General features: G+C 40.3%; 1 protein-coding gene across 1 annotated transcript; it reads right to left on the minus strand.

Annotated features, from left to right (window-relative positions):
- Positions 1 to 16,625: 16,625 nt before the first annotated feature.
- On the minus strand, positions 16,626 to 17,739 carry LOC120294499 (7-deoxyloganetin glucosyltransferase-like). The gene is made up of 4 exons (XM_039314619.1): positions 17,685 to 17,739; positions 17,320 to 17,486; positions 16,962 to 17,182; positions 16,626 to 16,761 (listed from the first exon to the last, which is right to left on the minus strand). The coding sequence occupies exons 1-4, from the start codon at positions 17,737 to 17,739 to the stop codon at positions 16,626 to 16,628; spliced, it is 579 nt and encodes a 192-aa protein (XP_039170553.1).
- Positions 17,740 to 21,697: the final 3,958 nt, after the last annotated feature.

Raw genomic sequence — 21,697 nt, forward strand, 5'->3', positions numbered from 1 at the left:
GGCTCCCGACCTAGAATTGAGAACTACCCGCTAAGGACCGGTTCCGAAAAATTGGAACCGGGATCCACCCATTTGTTGCATGGATCCGGTCTCACTAACAACGAGATGAAAATTTTAAGCTAAGGAAAACCCAACATCAAAAGAGATGACATAATTGATCTCAATTCTCAATTGCATAGCAAGTATCATCAACGCAAGCCAAAAAGTTTCAGCTCCCTAGTTAAACATCTTCGATGAATGATTTAGCAACAGGTTTTCCATAGCGTAAATGAGAATATCAAACTTACATTGCCCGATGGACATTATAACCAGACCAAAAATGCGAACTTCATGTAGTAGTAAGCTGGAAACCTAACAAAAGAAGCAAGAGCTTTCTTAGATCTAAATCATCCAACAAATAAGGCCAAAAAGCCAATTTTGCATTAAAAGGAAGATAGTAAGCAACATTGAGCAAAACAAGAATGAAAGAATGGGAACAAATAAAGGCAGTCTTGCTTGACTACAGAAGTGATGATACATGAGTATGACTCATACTCATGTATCATCACTTAGGGCTTGACACCCGTCTGGTGCATCATTGGCTCGTCGGGACCAATTGATATCAAACAGGGTGATTCGCACCCGCCAGATTAACAACAATAAGATTCCCGAAAGTGAACCGTACACCAACCATCCATATACAAAATAAGTATGACTCATACCAGTTAAAATAAGCCCTTGACAGGTGAGTAACTCGGCCTATTAGTCCTCCATTTTGTTACCCTAACTTACAACTTTATCACTAATTAATTTAATTGCAAGTCCTTTATGAATATCTTCTCTAACTTGATGACATGCTACATCCATCAACAGCATCCTCGGACATGGGAAGCACAGTTTCAGTTTGGTATAAAGGTGTGATAATAAGTGTAAAACCACAGTTTTTGAATTTAAACTAGATGTTTTAGACAGAATCTTTACACGTAAGTATTTTGGCTTTGATCGGAAGCTACATATGTTGCAGACAATCGCACAAGAGAAAATCACACCTTAGAGAGCATGGAGGTAAATATAAAGGTTAGGTAGAAGATCTTTCTTTGACATAAACAGCAGTCAAACTTCACTGCATCTTCACATTTTGGACTATGATTAGGTAGTGTATCATAATTAGTTTCAAATAAAATCCGAGAATGGATATTCTTATATAAAAGGCCAACATTCTGTAATAACCTCGACAAACAAACCTGGAGAAAAAATAAACAAAAGAACTGGGAAAGATCATATTGGAGTTCAAAGACTCACCAGAAGAGAATTTTGTCCGCAAACACTTCGGCAACTCTAAAACTTCCATAAGCTGCAATAGTGAACTACTACTATAAGATATGACAAGGAGTGTGGGCAAGCAATTCAGGTTGTCAGCCTCCAAATGAAACCACAGTTCACAGCAATTCAAATTGTCTCACCACATATATTCCTCTCACTTCAACTTGTAAACTCTATGGACCGTCAATCTCCTTGTTAATCTCTTTGTTAATCTCCTTGCTAACGTCATCCATATCTAACAAAAAGAAGATATTAAATAAAGTATTCAGTTATTAGATAATAGATATACAAAAGAATTACATGATGAAATGAGGGATAAGTACACTAATGGTGCCATAAGTTGTGTATGGTGCTCACTTTGGTGCCAAAAGTTTCCGTCGGATCACTTAAGTGCCAAAAATTTTGAAAAACGATCACTTTGGTGCCATCGCCGATTTGGTTGGCTGGAAATCCGACGTGGCAGTTTTTTATTAATTTTTGACGCCGACGTGGATCGCCGGAGAATACAATCAGCATACAAAGAACAAAACGATGCCGTTTACCGTTTTTCCCCAAATAAGAAACCCTAAATCCCCAATTTCGATTAGAACCGGAAGTTGAAAACCCTAAATCCCCAATTCGATCATTTCGAGTACATACTTCGATTTTCTCCCAAAGTTATCAGCTCGCTCTTGCAAATGGAGGACAAAAGTTTCAGCAGCGGCTCACATTCCTATAAGAAAAGCGAATTAGATGGTGAGTATTATTGTTATTGTGGGTTACCGAGTCTGAGAAGAACATCTTGGACTCGGTTGAATCCCGAGAAAGATTCCATGGGTGCGGCAGATATAGAGAAGACTCGAAGTGCCAATATTTCAAATGGATTGATAGAAAATTCTCTGATCGAGTGACAGAGGTGATATTGGAGTTACTTGAAGGCCGAAATCAACCTCCACCTATGTTAATGGACGAGTTGGAGGATGTCGACTCAATGCAAGCTCAAATGAAGGGTTTAACATCTCTGGTGGACCATTTGAAGAGGGAGGTTTCAAGGCTGAAAATCGAAAGAAACTTTTATCGAGCGTTGTTTGTGTTCTTATTCTCTTGGGTAGTTTATTCAAATGTAAAGTGAGTAATGAGAAGAAGTTTGTATGTCTACCATAGTCGAAGATGTGGAATATGCACTTGTATTGGATTATTTATAAGTAAAATGTGTTTTTTGGTTGCTGCAATTTTTGTATGGAGCAGAATGTTTGTTGTTGTAATCTATGGGTAGAAATGCAAGGTTGGACTTAGAATGCATTAGTTGTGAGCACTTAAAAGTTTTGTTATTTAGTTGTGTATTATCAATGTTTGTTTTGGTTAGTTTTTGCTTCAAATATAATGTTTTGATGCATTTTTTATTTAGTAATAGTTTGCTGCATTGAAAGCTTTTAGTAATGGCTTGCTGCATTTTTTTGTTTGGTAATGGTTTGCTGCATTTTTTATTTGGTAATGCTTTGCTGCATTGAAAGCTTTTAGTAATAGTTTGCTGCATTTTTCTATTTGGTAATGCTTTGCTGCATTGAAAGCTTTTGTTAATGGTTTGCTGCATTTTTTATTTGATAATGGTTTGCTGCATTGAAAGCTTTTGGTAATGGTTTGCTGTATTTTTTTTATTTAATGATGATTTGCTGCATTTTTTATTTGGTAATAGTTAGCTGGTTTGCTAGTTTGCTAGTTTGCTGGTTTGTTAGTTTGCTGCAACTGCAAACCATGGCCGAAATTAAAGGATGGTGGCAAATTCACGATTGACCATTTCAGTGCCATAAGTTGTAAATAGTGATCACTTGAGTGCCAAGTTTTTATAAAAGTGATCATTTAAGTGCCGGTCGTGATTACAAAGTGATCACTTATGTTGCACAAGTTTTTTTTTAAAAGAACATGTTAGTGCCAAACGTCACATTCCAAATGTACCTTGTTCTTGCACCAGTTGAATTGCTGGTGCATCTTCTTACACCAGCCCAGGTGCAACAAGATGTACCAGCACCCAAAGTGTTCTTGTAGCAACACATATAATCAGAACCTCACAAATTCATTATAATCAATAACTTTAACCAACAATGCTGACAGCAACAATGCAACAACAACAACATTGCAGTAACAGCAAAAATAAAATATACAGCAGCATAACTGACTTGCTAGCATTCTAGCCGAAACCAACACAAGGGAAAATGAATAGTCATTCCAGTACTTGCCATTAACATTGATTGATTGTTTACAAAAGAAAAGAAAAGCATGTCTAACTTCACTCCCCAATCATCGAAAGTTCAACACTCTCTTAAAAAAAAACAATGGCATTGCAGGCAACAACTACCATCAATCCAGCACACTCCTAAAAAAAGAAAACATGAAAAAGACCATGTCCAGCATCACATGAAAAAAAACCATGTCCAGCATCACATAAAAAGAGACCATGTCCAGCACCTTCCCATTAGTCAATATTGACAACACCTTGATCTCATTTTCCTCTTGGAGCTTTGAATTGATTCATAATTCGAGCACTCTTTCGAACTGGATGTGCAGGTTCTTTAGCTGGGCTTTCTGTCACCTCATTTTCCTTTTCCTTGTTTTTGACGGCGGCTATTTTTGTTCTACCACGTGTCATGTGTTGGTCCATATCATCACTACTCCCAATCGTTGGTTGAGATGGAACTAATGCTGGGTTCTTTTTGGATGGCTGTTTCGTAGTTGTACCCGATGTCTTCTTCTTCTTTGGAGCACTCTTCTTTGGCTGCGCCCTTGATTCTTGAGTTGGCCCACCTTGAGAGAGAAGTACCCCCGAAGTTCTCCCAGGCTAAAAGAACATAGTGATATTGTCAACCAAATGAATTGAAATACAACAAATTAAATGCATGAGCCTATAAATCTTACATTCAAAATAGTCATTCCAGTACGTTCATCTGTGTAAATCCCATAACCATATTGCCTTAATATTTTTCCAAGAGCCCCTCTTGTTCGCTGTGGTGCATCATTTTCAGCAGCAATAATCCTTGTAGCAACCTCTGCAACTTGTGCAGTTGCTCGTCTTCTCACATGAGAAACACATAACAAATGTAAATTTTAGCCCATAAAAGACCAAACACAGCAATGTACAACTTACGGGATATTTTTTTCTTGTTTGCTCAACAATGGACTCAGTTGTTGTTGTTGCTGTCCTGCCCATTCCAGTCCCTATCCCTGCACTTAAGCCTATAACAAGGCCTTTTGCTGGCCCTTTAGTAGGCCTTACAACAATGTACTATATTAGGATTATGACCAACAACACTATCGAATAAGAACTGTAAAGTTACTAAGACAAAGATGATACTTATCTTACAACATGGCTTTCTGTTTGCCCTTCAGTAGGCATTACAGCAGGGCCTTCTGTCCTCCCTTCAATAGGCCCAACAAGAAACTCTTTAGTAGGTCCTGTCCCTGGCACTGAATCAGCCATTACATCTTGCTGTTGATGTTGCTTTTTCAACTCACAACCTTTCTTATTGTGCCCTTCCTTGCGGCAATAAGAGCATTTCATCTTTGATCCAGTCCTACTCATCCTTTGACTTGATGCCTCTTTCTATTGCATTCTTCGTCTCTTTTTTGGTCTTCCTATTTGCTTCTTCAGCGGTAAAGGTAGAGGGCTTTCATGATTTGTTGGCTCCCAAAAATTGCTACTTCTGATAGGCTGCATCATGAATTGGTATGAAGCAAGGTATGAGCTTTTTTTGTACCAATCATGTAGGTAATTATATGCGTTTTCTTGCTTCATCTGAATAGCACAAATGGCATGGGCACAGGGAATTCCATTCAGTTGTCAGGCTTGGCATGAACACTTTCTTCTATCCAGGTTGACAACATACTTATCTTGATTTTGAATAATCTCATATCCATTATCTCCATTCCAAACTGGATGGCAGAACCTACTAGCAGCAATATTTGCATCCAATCTCTTCACAATCCTACGGCCACAGTTTCTACTCCATTTTGTAGCCTCATCTCTTTGCCTATGCAGTCTAGTCATAACCATAACTCGAATATCATCAAGCATGCTGATGATTGGTTTGCACATAGCCTCTAAAATTCTACCATTGAAAGCTTCACTGAGGTTGTTATCAATGATATCGCATTTGAACTCTTCGCTGAAGAAGGCCCGACACCAGTGCTTAGCTTTTGTCTGGAAGAGTGCATCAAAACCTTTCTTTGTTAGCTGCAACAATCCTTGTTTGGCTAATCTGAAATCAGCCATATTCGTACTCTTTGCTATCTCGCGTAATCGCTTCGCAGCCTATCTCCTTTGAAGTTCCTTGACCAGTTTGCATATATGTGCCTCGCGCACATTCTATGCTCAGCATGTGGCATCAATTCAGCCAATGCAGGAATAAGTCCCTACAAAAATTCAAACCAATAAATACAAGTCAAGAAAAATATGCAAGTGACTAATATTAAAAGGGAGTGAATTAATTGACAATGAAATTACCTTTTGTTGGTCACTCATGAATGCCCATCCCCCCCCATCAGTTATCTCAAGGTCAGCCATTAAATTTTTTAGGAACCAGGATCAAATATCCTTGTTCTCTATCTTTACCACTGCCCAAGCTATCGGGAACATTTGATTATTGACATCTCTCCCCACAACAGCCAACAACTCCCCCTTGCATAAACCCTTTAGAAAGCATCCATCCAATCCTATAACTCTTCTACAACCAGTCAAGAAGCCCTGTTTGCATGCATCAAAACAGACATAAAATCTATCAAATCTAGACCCAAGATCAGGGAGTGGCCTTTCCACAACCTTTACATATACCCTACTAGATGGGTTTTGAAACATACATTCACCAGCATAATCCCATACCTGCGCATATTCTTCCTTATACCCACCCATCAATATCTTCATCACCCTCATCTTCGCTCTCTTACATTGATTCCTCAACACATTAACCCCCACTTGCTCATTCACTAACTGTTGAAATTGAGGACTCTTGATCTCGGGCATTGCTTTGCTAGTATTGAAAAAATGCTTTGATAACCACACACTTGTTACCATTTTATTGTTAAAGATAATTGGACAAGTATGCTCCTTTTGAAAGGACCTAATATGGAATGACCCATTCTTACTAAGCGCAGCATAGGGTTTTCACGAACAATTAGGTTGTGAGCACTTAGCTCTCACAAACTCCTTCGTGTTTCTAATGAATTTAACACTCATCTGTTCACCAATTGAGTTCTTCACAACAGCTTCCTTGAACTGTTTGGCATCATCAAATCTCATGCCCACCGACAAAACATGTTTATCAACAGTCGGATCATAGCAATGGTACTTACTTTTTCTTTGAGGAGCAGGTTTTTCATCATCATTGTCAAGCTCATTTTCCGAACCAGCAACTTCATTGCCACAGCTTTCTTCATCTTCACTTCTATTACCCTCAGCTGGATCTCCATTCCTATTTACTGGCTTGGGCCTTTTTGCTGAAGCTGCAAGTTTTTTTCTCAGAAATTCCCTTTGCTTTTGTGTTGACTGTGCGAGTTCATCATCATCTTCGTCACTTGGGAAATTTACTAAAGCCAAACATTCATCTTCCGATTCACTAGATAAAGCAATTTCCCATTCTAATCCAATGAAGTCTTCATTGCCCACATCTTCACCCAAATCTTCATCCAAGATTTCAGGACATCTCCCTCTTTGTTCATCTCTATCAATATGACTTATCTCCCTATCATTTTGCCCTCCATCTAACCTAAACTCATCCCCAACCTGATTACTGGCTTGAACAGGATCCCTCACTTCTCCTCTTTCAGTGGTGGTCTGCTCATCCCCATCCTCATCCTCATCCCCATCCTCACTATAATACTCAACATATACCTTAGCTTCTTCACCGTGAAGATAATGGTAAATGATATCCTTAATATCATTATCGTCATTAAAAAATCTCAACCCATCCTTCAATTCTTTCCCAGGAACACAGTAATGTAGTTTTTGCACTTTGCATCGTAAAAAATATACAAAATCCCTCATAAAATCAATATATGATGGCTTCCAAACATTGACATAAATAGTACATTCATTTTCACCACTATATTCCCAATCTTCAGTGCCAACAACAAACTCTCCACCATAGCAAACAATGACACCTACCTGATTTGCGTCCATGTCGATGCTGCACCCAATGAAAAAAAAGAAAAAGAGTCATTGTCGTTTTGTTGGAAACACATGACAGAATCGGTAACTTCACATGCAGGTTCTTGTCGTTTTGTTGTCAAGGAACAAATGCGACTAAAATCTCCCAAATTCGGTGCATTTACAGAAACAAAAGAAACCGAATTAAATAAACAAAGTGAGGTCCCCACCACCCATTTTTCAATTTAATCACATTCACATTCGGTCCCCCACAAAAGTAGTCCAATTAATTAAACAAACAAATTCGGTCCCACCATTGTTTTTATCCGAGTCAAGCCCCTCCGCACCCTGTTTTTTTATTCGGTCCCCACAATAGAAAGCGAACGAACGATGGAAGAATCAATTTTTCTATTCCGTCCCCATAAAAGTGACATCCCTACCACTTTTCCCACTACTTTCCCCCTGAGCCGAGTCCTCAATTTGCCCTCCGTGCCCTAACTTGCCCGTCGGAACCCTAAATTTTTCACAAAATTGATCCACGTAGAGAACATGAAAAACCTGAACGATCGTGAACGACAGCGCAACTACAGCGATGGCCGAGCGACGGCGGGCGAGCGACGGCGGGCGAGCGAACGGCGGGCGAGCGAACGACGGTGGGTGAGCAAGCTACGGCCGGCGTTGAGGAGAACCGTATATGAACCCTATTTTACTCCCTCTGCAACGACATCGTTTTTTGCTATGGAGCAATGCGGCGTTGTTTCTTATGTGAATCCACGATGGATGGCAAGAAATGACGTCGTTTCTTACGAAGAAAGGAAAACAGCGTCGTTTTATGCTATCCACCGTGGACAATCTTAAGCCACATCAAATTTTTTTTTTAAATATAAAGGCCACGTAATTATTTTGGCCGGAATTTCTTTGGTGGCACCAAAGTGATCGTTTTCCTCCGATTTGGACTTAAGTGATCCGACGGAAACTTTTGGCACCAAAGTGAGCACTGTACATAACTTATGGCACCATTAGTGTACTTATCCCTTATTGATATGGACTTACCAAATTCAAACTTTTCCGCATTTTCGATACATTCTTCAATATTAATCGGCTCAAGAATTGCTCTCAACCAATCTTGAATGCAAATCAAAGCTTCCACAACTCTAGGAGTCAAAGAACTTCGAAAACTAACAAGCACACGACCAGAAATATTGAAAGTTGATTATGAAGCAACGATAGTAACGGGAATAGACAAAATATCCCGAGCCATCAAAGATAAGATTTTAAACTTTTGGCCAGCAATGCTCCACCATTTCAAAATGTCAAGATCACGACCATCTTCAAGTTCAGCTTTAAGATATCGATCGAGCTCAGAAGTTGCCATCGGACTTTTTCTTCTTCTCATTAAGAAAGTCATCATACGAAGGCTCTTGCACATAGAAATTTAAGCTACAATCGTCCTCTTCATTTCCCTCATTGAAATAAGAATCGCAGCTACTACTGATATTAGTAGAACTTACCAATTCGCCATCCAAATTTTTGTCTCTAGAAATGTGACGAGATTTCTCATAAAATTTAAACACATGTTCTAGGGCAAACTTCATCTTATCAAACATCACATCAACTTCTGCAGCATCATCATAAATGAGTTTACAACAATACCTCACATAATTCAGCTTTTTTCTAGGATCCAATGTTACCGCAATCAACACCATCATATTTACTTTGTCGAAGCTTCCATAATATTTGTCAAACTTATCTTTCATTTTCCAGCCCATAACTCTCACCCTATGATCAAAAGCCTTCGTCGCTTCTCGCAAATATTTATATAAAGAAGCTATCCCCACAAAATAATCATTTGAAGTGATATACAAAGTTCCGGACATCTTCTTGGTGGTATCATAAAACTTATTCAAAAAATTAGAAAGAACAATAGCATTTTCCCAATCAACACTACTTGGAGTATCAAAATTAAGCTCAGTCAAGAAAGACACATCTTCTTCTTCCATCCTTTCAAAAGCTTTTCTTAGCTTTATGGCACTCTCTAACATTAGGTAAGTGGAATTCCACCTAGTTGAGACATCAAGACAAACTGAACCCTTATAAGTAATCCTTGTACTTTCAATGCAATCTCGAAATATCTTAGCTCTCATAGGAGAACTCCTCACATACCTAACCACGTTTTGAATGCGTGCAATGGAATCACGTATCTCGGCCAAGCCATCCTTCATAATCAAGTTTAATATATGAGTCGTGCACCTCATGTGTAAAGATTCACCATCTAAGATCAATAGCCTCTCTTTTGAAAATTTTTCTTTCAAATAATTAATGGCCACATCATTTGAACTAGCATTATCCATTGTGATTGTGGACATTTTTTTCTCTATTCCCCACTCATATATGCATTTCTCAACTACTCTCATAATATCTCTGCCCCTGTGACTAGCTATCATCACAAAATTGATGATCCTTTTGTGCAATCTCCAATTTTCATCAATAAAATGTGCTGTAGGGTATAGATAGTTCAAATTCTGAATGGAACTCCAAGTGTCAGTCGTGAGTGCGATCCTATAATTAAGCTTACGAAAAGAAGCCTTCAAATTTATTTTTTCACAAAAATACAACTTCATGCAATCCCTAGCCACTGTAAATCGTGGCATATGCTTGAAGAGAGGTTGTAATTGATTCACATAATCATGAAATCCAACACGTTCAGCAATCGAAAATGGTTGTTCATCAGTTATAATCATCCGAATAAGCATTTGCCTACATTTCTCCTGATCAAACTTCCATGTCGTTAACATTCCACCACTCCCAGTACCACTAGTAGTATCTCCTCCTATCATTTGAGTTCCATCTACTCTTTGTGATGCAGATAATTTTTGCCTTTTATCCACATTGCGAGGATACTTATTGCACTTTCTCAAGTGCTTCAACATATTTGAAGTACCATTATCAACGTGGTACAAATACTTGGATCCGTAATAATTGCAAAATACATCAACTTTCCCATTTGTGTGAGTTATTCCTTTTCGAAAATGAAGCCTAGCTGCTGATTTTCGCTTACTAGGAGGAGGACATGGACAAGAACCGAATACCTTATTTGTGTTGGATGTTTCTTCAAAGTTTTCATCTCCTTCATGTTCTTGTGATGTTGATTCCACTATTGGCGTTATTGCATCATAGGATTCCTCCATTGACATGTTAATGAATCACCTGAATCAAGCAACACACTATCAACACTTAAACACTTATCACGCCACGAAATTAACTAGTTTAAAAGGCATCACAAAATGCGGACGCCCTTGTGCTGTCATGAGTCAGGACACCCATGGCTACGGCGAATGACCATGAACACACGACTGAACTTGCGCGAGTGCCTAGCCCTGCATTAACCATTACAGACCACCAACACACTCAAAATTAACTTCTTCTCCGGACCACAATCGCGTCCTCAATGGTTTGACTCCCCAGTCACCACCGAGGACTCACGTAAAGCACGAAATACAGAAGCACGAACTCAGCCAAGCTCCTCTACCCTCTTCCAAAAATTCCATTTTTCCCTAAAAGAACTGACCTTTTTCCCAATTGAACCAAAGAGCTAATTTGGGTCCCCGAGAATTGGCATTTCCAGACAATAAAACAAACAGCATAATCAATCACTAGTGCAAGCAACGGCACATGACGCGGAGCGCGACCCAATCGACGCCGCACGATAAGGCACGGCGCGGCACCTTCAGGGCACCATTGCACAAAAGGACGTCCGCAAGCTCGAACAATCGCGTCCGACTCCATGTGCAGACCAAGCGGTCGATGATACCGATGACGAGGACATACCTTCGAGAGGGAGAGGCGGCGAAGGCCTCGAGCAATGCGGTAGGAATTGAGTGGAGCGGCGGTAGCAGTAGGTGAGGGAGTCCTTGCCGAGACGGAAGCTGCGGGGACGTTGTATTTAATGGAGGAGAGGAGGGACGACAGAGAAATCGAGAGCGTGAGTCACTGCTGGGCGAAGCAGAGGCTGTGGCGGGTGGTGGCCGGCGCGAGGGGCGGACAGTAGTGGTGAGATGGCGAGAGGAACCAGAGGCTATGGCGGGTGGCAGCCGGCGCGAGGGGCGAACAGCAGCGGCGAGATGGCGAGAGGAACCAGAGGCTGTGACGGGTGGCGGCCGGTGCGAGGGGCGGACAGCAACGGTGAGATGGTGAGAGCAACCAAAGGTTGCGGTGGGTGGCGATCGGCGCGAGGGGCAGACGGCATCAGCGAGATGGCGAGAGGAACCAGAGGCAGCCGCCGAAGAAATCGAAGAGAAGTGAGATCAGAGTCGAGCTCGAGACGATGAGATCTCGATTCGACCTAGGTTTGTTTTTAGTAATTTTTTTTTTTAATATTAAAAGGGAACCGGTCCGGTCGGGTGGGTGGGCGGGTGGATCCGCCCATGGAACCGGAATCGGACCGGTTCCAAAAAATTGGAACCGGGAATCGGACCGGTTCCCTCAAGAATCGCCGGTTCCGGGCGGTCCGGGCGGTTTTCGGGTATTTTGCACACCCCTAATCTCACGAGTAGAATAGAAGACGCAAATCGAGTCAAGATCGTTGAGGGCCAGCAAAATTGTATCCCGACGGTCAAGTTGAACCCAATGACATAAGTAAGTCTCGGCCAATCCCAACTATCAAATCAAATTAGATACACCTCATTACGAAAGAGCAGAATGGTCATATCCATTGTCACCAAGGCACAAACATGAAGAGTGTGCTTATTTGAGTGAATGAATTTTTTCGTGAATTAGTTTTATGAATTTTTCTGCGTTTGATTTGTTGAAATGATCAGTAAACAGAAAATCATTTATGGTATGCACGCTTAAGTTAGTTTAATGAATTCTCCAACTTGAAAAGGGAGAAAACATTTTCTAGGAATTTTTCTAGAAAAACCTTTTCTGTTATCATGAGGTTTTCCCTGAAACAAATATACCGGAACTTTGTATGTGACCGTCATAATACAAACCGTGTTTGATTAGGAGGAAAAGAAAATGAAACAAAGCCTTGTCTGAATTATTCAACGCAAGACTTCCTTAACTGATGGATTTTTTATTTGATAGGCCAAGTCAAGTCTGTCCGTCCATATTGGGTCAAACTTGATTCATAAGAGAAGGACCGGAAGATGGTATAAGTAAAAAAAGAAAGAAAATGAAGAACGTTGACTATAGCGTTTTAGAAAAAGTAAGTTCTTTTCATTCCCTTGGAAACAGTTTACTCTCTCTTGAAAAATGGAACTCTAGGACTTCAAATGATTTCTTTGAGACTGTAATGAGTACTTAATTTGTAATAAATAGGGTATGTCCGTTTTCGTGATATGTTTTCGATCGGGATTATATGTTTCTCGGGCACGTTTCCGCGTTCATTTTCGGTATTCGATCATTTGAATATCGATTTGATTTCTCAAGAATTTGTTTCCGACGTTAACCAACCTGTCCAAATTCAGGGTAGATGACCCAAGTTCACCAACCGGTTATTCGGCCATCTTCTCCACTCCATGGCCTTGATCTTCTTCCCCACCTCTCCTTCCATCAGCTCCCTCACCAGCCTCTCCCGTTCGTCCCTCTTTACACCCGGACCAATCTCCAACCCAGCCTCCCACTCGTCGCATATGTACATGCTATTCGTCCGTTGGTTACAAAAGCACGGCCAGCACAGCGTTGGCACTCCGGCCGACAATCTCTCGATGCACCAGTTCCATCCGCAGTGCATCAAGAAACCCCGACTGAAGGGTGGCTTAGCACTTTCTCCTGCAGGCACCACCCCGAGACGAAGCCTCTCTCCTTTGTCTCCTCGATGAACTCGTCAGGAAGGATTGCAGTGTCTCCCTTCACGAGGTCGGGCCCCAAAATCCACAAGAAACATTGCTTACTATGGACCAGGCCAATCGCGAACTCCACCAACTGTTCGTGCGTGATGAATGTAACACTCTCAAAGTTGATATAAATCACGGATTTCGGCCGATTGGAGATGTTTTTCCCGGAGATTGCCCTTGCTTCGAAGGTGTGGATGATGGCCGACGTGGCTCCGCCTGCTCTCTCAACGACTTCCAATGTGAAGTCAAAAAGCGGTCCCCGTTAGTGAGTCTCATGAAGTTGGGCATGTCGCGCAGCCTCATGTTCTTCATCCCTAGGATCCAATCGATTGGGGTGTCTAGATATGCGTCCGTCAGGCTAGATTCGTCTGCATGATTTTTCAAGCAAAATCACAAATTTAGGAATAGTTTTATGATGATTTTCCTAAAATTCTTTAAAGAGTTGGTAATCATAAAAGAATATTGATAAAAACAATTACCAGTTATTCCATCTTCTATAACTTGCGAGCACACTTGTACTTTTATGAAATTACTAATCCTTTTTTTTTATATAATTTTTAAATTTTCAAGTTTTCTTATATTTTACTAAATTTTTAATTTTCAGTCTTATTAACATCTTAAATTTATCAACTTCTATATGGATTTAACAATATTTATTTGAGTGACTCGGCAATTTTTTTCCAAATACATAGTCATCTAATTTTAGGTTACCAATTTTTTACATGCTGACATTTATTTCTTGTCCTTTAATTTATCAATTTTTGTTTCGCTTTCCACCGTTTACTTGTCTCTTTTAGAAGCGCTTTAAATTTATCAGCTCTATATAAATTTACTAATATTCTTTGTATAACTTTTAAACTTTTCTCCAGCTGGATTGCTCTTCAATATCTATCTATCAAGTCCTATTTGAATTGCTTACGAGCGTTTATTTGATTTTTTTTTAAATCTTACCAACTTTTCTATTAAATTAACATTCTTATCTACCGTACTTGCCAATTGGTCAAATTTGCCGACTCTTAGTAAAAATTGCCAATTTTAATTGGAGTGATTATAAAAAAAAAAAATTTTGTAATTATTTAAAGGAGTTACTATGAGGGCGAAGTGTTAAAAAATCCTAAACCTTTTGTATTTATGCCAATTTAGTCTTAAACTTTTTCTTGGTATTAATTTAGTTCTAAACCTTTTTAGTTTGTGCCGATTTAGTTTATTCTGGCTAATTTTGGCTGGATTTTTTGACTAGACGCCGGGTCGGGCCGACGTGGCCTAATTGCCGGCCGACGTTGATAACTTTTAATAATATTTTATTTTTCCTTTTTCCTTCTCCTTCTCCTTCCTCTAGTCAATGAGGTCGACCTCGCCAGCCACCTTGCTAGAGGCCGCAAGGGTATCCTTGCACTAGGTGGTGAGGGTGAGCCTCGTCGGCACCTCCTAGGCCACGATTCGACGAGGCTCGACCCTTGTCAGATCTGGCGAGGTGGCCGGCCATCACCTCTAGCCGATTGTCGAGGTCCGGCAATCGGCTAGAGGAAAGAGGAGAGAAGAAAAAAAGAAAAAGAATAAAAAATTTAAAAATATTAAAATATTATTAAAAGTTGTCATCAGCGCCGATTGGGTCAAGTCAGGCGGTTGGTGCTCAATTAGCAAAATCCGATTAAAATTAGCCGGAAATAATTGAATTGACACTAAGTAAAAATGTTTATGACTAAATGGGCACAAAAAAAAAGATTTAGGACTATACAAATGTAAAAGGTTTAAGATTTTTTTAACACTTCTCCCTTACTATGATAACAACTGGCAAAAAAAAAAAAAAAAAAAAAACAAAAAAAAAACATCATTGGTCATTATATTTAACAAAAGTTTAGGCACTTACTAGTACTTGTTGAAATTTATCAATACCACTTCAAAGAAAGAGGTGGGGGCGAACCATCAGAAAAATAAATTCATATGTTTTGGTGCGGAATAATAGAATTCCACATTTACCTTTTGGTAATGTAAAACCCTTTGCCTTCAGTGTGTGGAAGCGCGTCCACCCCATCAGGGCACAACCCGATATGGTCCCTTAGTGCACGAGTGAAACCCCAAATTTTGCGGCGGCAGGGTTCGTCGCGAACGCCATGAAACCGTCCGGCACGATGCGCGTCGCAGGAGGGACACGCTTGGATCCGAAGCCAGATTCAAACAGGAGATCGCATAATGGGCCGACCAAGTATTTCCTCGCCGCGTCCCATAGGCCTCTAAGTCTTTGCGTCGCGTCCCCGTCCGATGGAGGAATCCCATCCGTCATAAAACGGAAATGATGGTAATCATGACAACTTTACTACTTAATGACATATTAATATGTCAGCTATCTAAGTGTCTTGCATTCCGTAATTATCTTTAATATATAATATTCCCCGTCAGTGGGAAGCCGGTGGCCCGATTGGAAGCATGGCACATTGGCGTGGCAGATTAGCCGATGGCTGATAGATGTAGGTCCGACGTGTAATTTCAGCACTTCATATGTCGATGCACGCGCAACGACGGTCTTGTTCCAACGCGGACACCACATGATTAATGAGTTACTCTTATCTCAAAATTTTTTATTTATGAAATATCAATTATTCAACACGTCAGGTCAAACCAATCGTTACGATGTTATAATAATATATATAGATAGGTTGGAATAACTATTGACTGAGCTTTCGGAAAAATAGGATACTTTGGTTATAAAGATGATATTCCCATATAGAAAATCTTTATAAAAAGGATCATATTTATTTTTATTTACGTCGATGTCATATTGATGTGAATCCTACCCACATTTGTTTATTTAATTACATTTGTATGGGAAAACGTCAGTACATACATTGATTTGATGTTGGGCTTGGTCGAGCCTATAGTCGATTGGACCTAGTCCAAAAGACAAAAAGAAGAGCCGACGTGTCTAATCTGATCCGAATCAAATTTTTTAAAATGTGTTCGAAATCCTGCAATAGTTTCTTATTAAGAAAAAACACATGCCATTAATAAAAAAGAAAAAAAGAAGTCATATCTTTCAAAAATCCTTGATTGAAAGACCCACATGTATTTTTAGATTGCGTGCAGATGACGCCGATATCTTTGTTTACCAATTGGAGCTATTTTGACCAATCAGGACGAAGGACAACATATTGTTTTATGTTAATTAAATTTGTTTGTGCTTGATTTCATGCTTATAACTTCATTAATTAGAGGACTGGATTAAAGAAAGACTTCTTCTTTAGTCGGAAACTTCTTGTTTAATCAGAAATGGAAGAAAACATAGGGCATAAAGAGAAATACCAAATTACACAATTTAGATAAAATCTCCATCAACTTATCCAGATTTAGGGAAGATGGCCCTTTTTCACCAATTACTTCTTCTGCCATCTTCTTCCATCCATGGCCTTGCTTCTCATTTCCCCCACCGCTCCTTCCATCAACTCCCTCACAAGCCTCTCCACTTCATCTCTCTTCACGTTACCATCAATCTCCAATCCAACCCCCAAACTATCACATATGTATTTGCAATTAGTCTGTTGGTCTCCAAAGCATGGCCAACAAAGCATTGGCATTCCAGCCAACAAGCTTTCGATGGTTGAGTTCCAGCTACGGTGTGTCAAAAACGCTCCAATTGAAGTGTGGTACGACGCTCTCTTTTGTGGGCACCACCTGATAAGAAGCCTCTCTCCCTTGTTTCCTCAACAAACTCTCTAGGAAGAGTTGTGGTGTCTTCATTCGCTGCGTCAAGCCTCAGGACCCGCAAGAAATAGCATTTGCTCTTAGCGAGTCCCATCGCTAAATCAACCATTTGTTGAGGCGTCATGAGCACTATACTCCCAAAGTTCACATAGATCACGGACTTGGGCTCCTTCGATTCCAACCGGTGGAGGCCCTCGTTGTGCTCTTCCAAGAGATTGCACTTGATGTGCTTTGAGACAAAAGATTCTTCTCTAGTTATTTGATCAATAATTAAGTGAAGTGGTCCAATTGTGTAAATCGGATCATTGAAGAAAGGGCGCATAGTGGATCCGGCTCAAGTGTCTCGAATGTGTGGATGATGGTCACCGTTGCGTCATTGGTCCTTTTGATGGCGTCGGTGGTGAAGTTAAGCAAGGTGTCGTCGGAGCCGGGGATTCGAAAGTTGTTGGCAATGTCGCGCACCCTTATGTTTTTCATTCCTGGGATCCAGTCTATAGGGGTGTCCCAATACCCATTCATCAATTGGGATTCATCTGCATGCATGCATATTCATGCAAAATCATCAATTAATTACGGTGATTTATTCTCTTTTTGAATGCAGTCTAAGACACAAATTTTATAAGATTCATCTTGGAAATATAGTCCATGCATTTGCTCCTTTCTTATGTGTCCCGATTTACTAGAAAAATAAATCTGTATTTTAGCACGGAAAAATGAAATTTTCCATTTACCTTTGGGTGGTGTAAAACCCTTTGCCTTGAGGATGTGAAGGTGCTTCAGCCTCATCAGGGCACAGCCAAATACGGTCCACAAATGTACGAGAGGAACCCTAAATTTTGTAGCGGCCGGATTCATTGCGAATGTCATGAAACCATCCGACGCAATGCATGTTGCAGGAGGGATACTTGAATCCAAAGCCAGATTTGATGTGAGATCGCATAACGGACCAGCTAAGGGTGCGTTTGAGAACGATTACATTAGGAAACAGTTCGATCGAAATGATTATTTTTTATTACGTTCCTAAAACGATTATGAGTAAAAGAGCGCGTTTGGTAACTGTCTAAAATTTCTGATCTATAATAGAATTGCGTTTGGTACGTGTCTTTCATTGATTCTGTTCCAAATCAATTTATTTTAATTTTTAAATAATTTTTTTACTTTTTCATTTTTTCATTTTTTTCTTTCCTTTTTCTCCTATTCTTCTTCTTCTTCTTGTGGGTTCGGCGACCTCACCGGAGCGTCGCCGGCCTCGACGAGGCCGGCACGGGCGAGGCTCGCCTAGCCCCACCAAGGCTCTGCCTCGCCGTGGCCGGGCGAGGCCTGCCTGGCCACCGGCGGGGCTGGGCAAGCCTCGCCTGGCCACCGGTGGGGCTGGGCGTCACAAGGCTTGCCCAGCTCGGCGAGGCTCGACCTCGCCATATCTAGGGAGGCTGAGGCTCGCCGGTGGTTGGGCTTGCCTCCGGTGAGCTCGCCAGACCTCGCCTTGGCCTGGCGAGCCTCCGGCGAGCTCGCTAGACTGGTGGACTGCGATTGACGGCGGCGGCGGCGGGCAGGGGTGGATGGCGGTCGCGAGATGGCCAAAGAGAAGAAGAAGAAGAGTTGGTTTTTGATTCTCAAATTTGTTCCCGGAACAAGAATCAACTTTTTTTTTTATTCTTGATTGCACTCCCAATCTGTTCCCAAGAACAAAATTTTTACCAAATATGATTCTTGGCCCAAACTGATTCTGAGAACAAAAAATTAGAATTTGGTCATGTTTGGATGGTTACCAAATAGGGCCTAAGTATGTTTTTATCGTGTCACACAGAGAATTTAAGTTTTGCATTGCATCTGCGTCTGATGGAGGAGTCCATCTGGGATTGCCAGAAACCGAAAGTCTCTCAAGGTTCCGTTTGCAAGCTCGAAGCCTTGGGCTCGGATGAGATGCCGGTGGTTGAACTCGGTGTTGACAAAGGAGATGTGCAAGCTCTTGTAGTGGAGGAGATTCGCTAGCTTACGCATGGCTCCGATGTGGCTCTGTGTTGGGAATGGCACGCAAACGGCATGTTGTTTATGATCTGGTTTGAAATGAACCCATTTGCGCTGTCTCGCTAGTCACTACTCTCCCGCACCCAACTGTAAGTGTTTAAAACTTGTTAGAGAATGATGATTTAGTGATTTTAAGGTGATTTCTGGGGGTGACCGGTTTCGACGTTGATCTACCTTCCAGGTTTACTTACCCCGGACCCTATCTTGTATACCCAGAGCCTGGAACTTATGGGATAAGACAATTTCAGGGTCTATCCGGGAACTGGCTGGAGACAAACTCCCATAGACTTGTTTTGTGCATTTCATCAAACATGTGGTAACCAGTTTCATGAAGGGGTTTATATTGAAAGCAAGCGAGAGATTATCGTCTATATTATCGACAAACATGTTGACATACTAAGAATCACCAAAGTAACATCAAACTTGATCGGAGTTTAACTAGGGAAGTTGCCAACTTAAAAACATTAAACGTGAAGGAGAGAACACAAAGGACCCCAACAGCCAAAAGGACCTCATGAATTTTGAGAATTCTCCTAAAATGTCTTACAAAGGCAAAAAGAAGAAAAATCAGTGCTACCTGATATAGAGTCCAAAGTCAACAAATCTTACCAACCTGCCAAAGTAAACCATTCATGAGCATTTTTCGTCAGAATCTAATGAACAACCCATCACAGGGAACGGATGGCACAGAATGAGCAACCAAACCTGGAAGACACATCAACATAGTACCCAAAAAGCAGACTGATGTCGGGATCAATGGTGCGAACTCGGGTGTTGCTAGTGATGTTGAACGCGTCGTCGAGGGGGAGGTTGAGATCGACCCTCACGCACGTCCTTTCAAATCGGCCTCCTTCAGAGATCCGACGCTCTTCTTCGTCGCCAATTCTGCAGATCAAAATTCCTGAACACGCAAGGCTCTGTCAAAGACTGAAGAAGATACTTCGAAGTGCACAGACCGGGCAAGCTGGAGAGGGTGGAGTTAGTGATGCAAAACCTCAACAGTGAACGAAGGTACGGTAAGGAGAACAAGAGGGAGAGGAGATCAAGCAAATTCAACCACGAGCCTCTGTCGTTGTCAAGCCATATCATTTCTATTAATCATCGTCAAACTGCCGAAATCGAGCCGCCAGAGTGAAGATCTGGGATAGTTATGGAGGAGATGCTGTGCTGAGAGAAGCAATTGAGAGAGGGATTATATATACCTAGGGCTTCTAACTTTTGCTTGGTCTAATGATTACCGATATACATAAATATTATATATACACATATATATGTTTAGCCCCATCTTTAAAATATTGAGTTAATATCACAAAAAATCCCAAACTATATCCACTATAATATAATATTCCGAATTTTTTTAAAACTAAAAACCTTAAATTTGCTCACTCTGACACAAATATTCTGATTTTTTATATCATAAAAAAATCCCGAACTTATATATTTTTTTGTGACATAAAAAAAAGTTTAAATATTTGTGTGATAATGAATAAGTTTAGAGTTTTTGTGAACATGAAAAATTTAAAAGATTTGTGTCACAAATAACATAATTTGAGAGGTTTTTTTTTTTTTTTTTTTTTTTTTTTTTTTTTTTTTTTTTGTCTTATTTGCACTAAAATATATGTGTGTATATGTTTGGCAACATCTTTGTCCTCTTTTCTACGTGGATGTACAAACACGACATGGGTTTGAGTCATGTCATTTTGATTAGTTGCACTTTTGTCAGAATCTTATGTCACATTAACATAGTATACATTCTTAAATAATATTTATATTATGTCATGTATTAATGTGATATAATTGAATCGATTAAGTGATTTCGATTTTCGAAATACATATGATAATAATGACAACAATAATAATAGTAACGATGAACCTCGAGGGGTTGAATTTGCAGGGTGAGAGACAGGCTCGGGCGTGTAAGTTCACATGGCGAGCTCGATCCCTTTTCCGCTGAGCGCTACCGATTCTTGAGGCCATCTGCTCGGGCAAAACTCTTGACTTGATTGGGCCACGAATCGGTAGAGAGTTCATGGATCCCAAGGATTAATTGGGTAAATTCTGGACCAAGCCCGTCATAAAACAGAAAAAAGATAGTAACAATAAAGAACTCAATGACTCATTATAATTATGTCACCTCATATAAGTGTCTATTGTTACATATTTATCTTTAATACTGAATGTTCCCTGTTTTTCATCAGTTGGTGGCCTGGAAGGAAGTATTGCATATTAGCCAACGGCCGATCGATATAGGCCCAACGTGTAATTCCAGCACTTCATGGTGAATTACATTCATTTAACTAAAGTTGTACGTGTGTGATTACTATATTTGTCACCTACTAATTAAAGGTCCGAGTGGAAAAAATTTCTCCCTATTAGAAATTAGAACATTGTAGCCCCTAATGAAATATCTATATTACACGTGCGCTTGGATTGGTGTTGCTTGAGCCTTTGGTCGATCAGACTTAGCCCAAAAGAAGAGCTGAAATTTTAATTCCGTCCAAGTCGAACTTTCAAGAAGTTTGAAACCCTAACACTCGTAGTATTTTGCTATTAAAACAAATCATGCATATGTATCAAAAGCATGAAAAATGTCATATCTTTCTTCGTCCCTAATTGAAAGAGAGTTTATGGGTTATAAAGATAGACACAACCGGCAATTATCGTTTTACTATAGGTTTGCATGTAGATAATGCCAATATTGTCTAATGCAAATAGG

This window comes from Eucalyptus grandis, chromosome 6, assembly GCF_016545825.1.
Source record: "Eucalyptus grandis isolate ANBG69807.140 chromosome 6, ASM1654582v1, whole genome shotgun sequence".
Taxonomy (NCBI): Eukaryota; Viridiplantae; Streptophyta; class Magnoliopsida; order Myrtales; family Myrtaceae; genus Eucalyptus; species Eucalyptus grandis.

Excerpts from the sequence above, each read along its gene's own strand:
- LOC120294499 (XM_039314619.1), bottom strand. The coding sequence starts at position 17,739 with ATGAGGCTGAAGCACCTTCACATCCTCAAGGCAAAGGGTTTTACACCA. Across the intron at positions 17,487-17,684 it reads GGGTTTTACACCACCCAAAG|ATGAATCCCAATTGATGAAT; the intron begins GTAAATGGAAAA and ends GCATGCATGCAG. Across the intron at positions 17,183-17,319 it reads AAAGGACCAATGACGCAACG|CACATCAAGTGCAATCTCTT; the intron begins GTGACCATCATC and ends TTTGTCTCAAAG.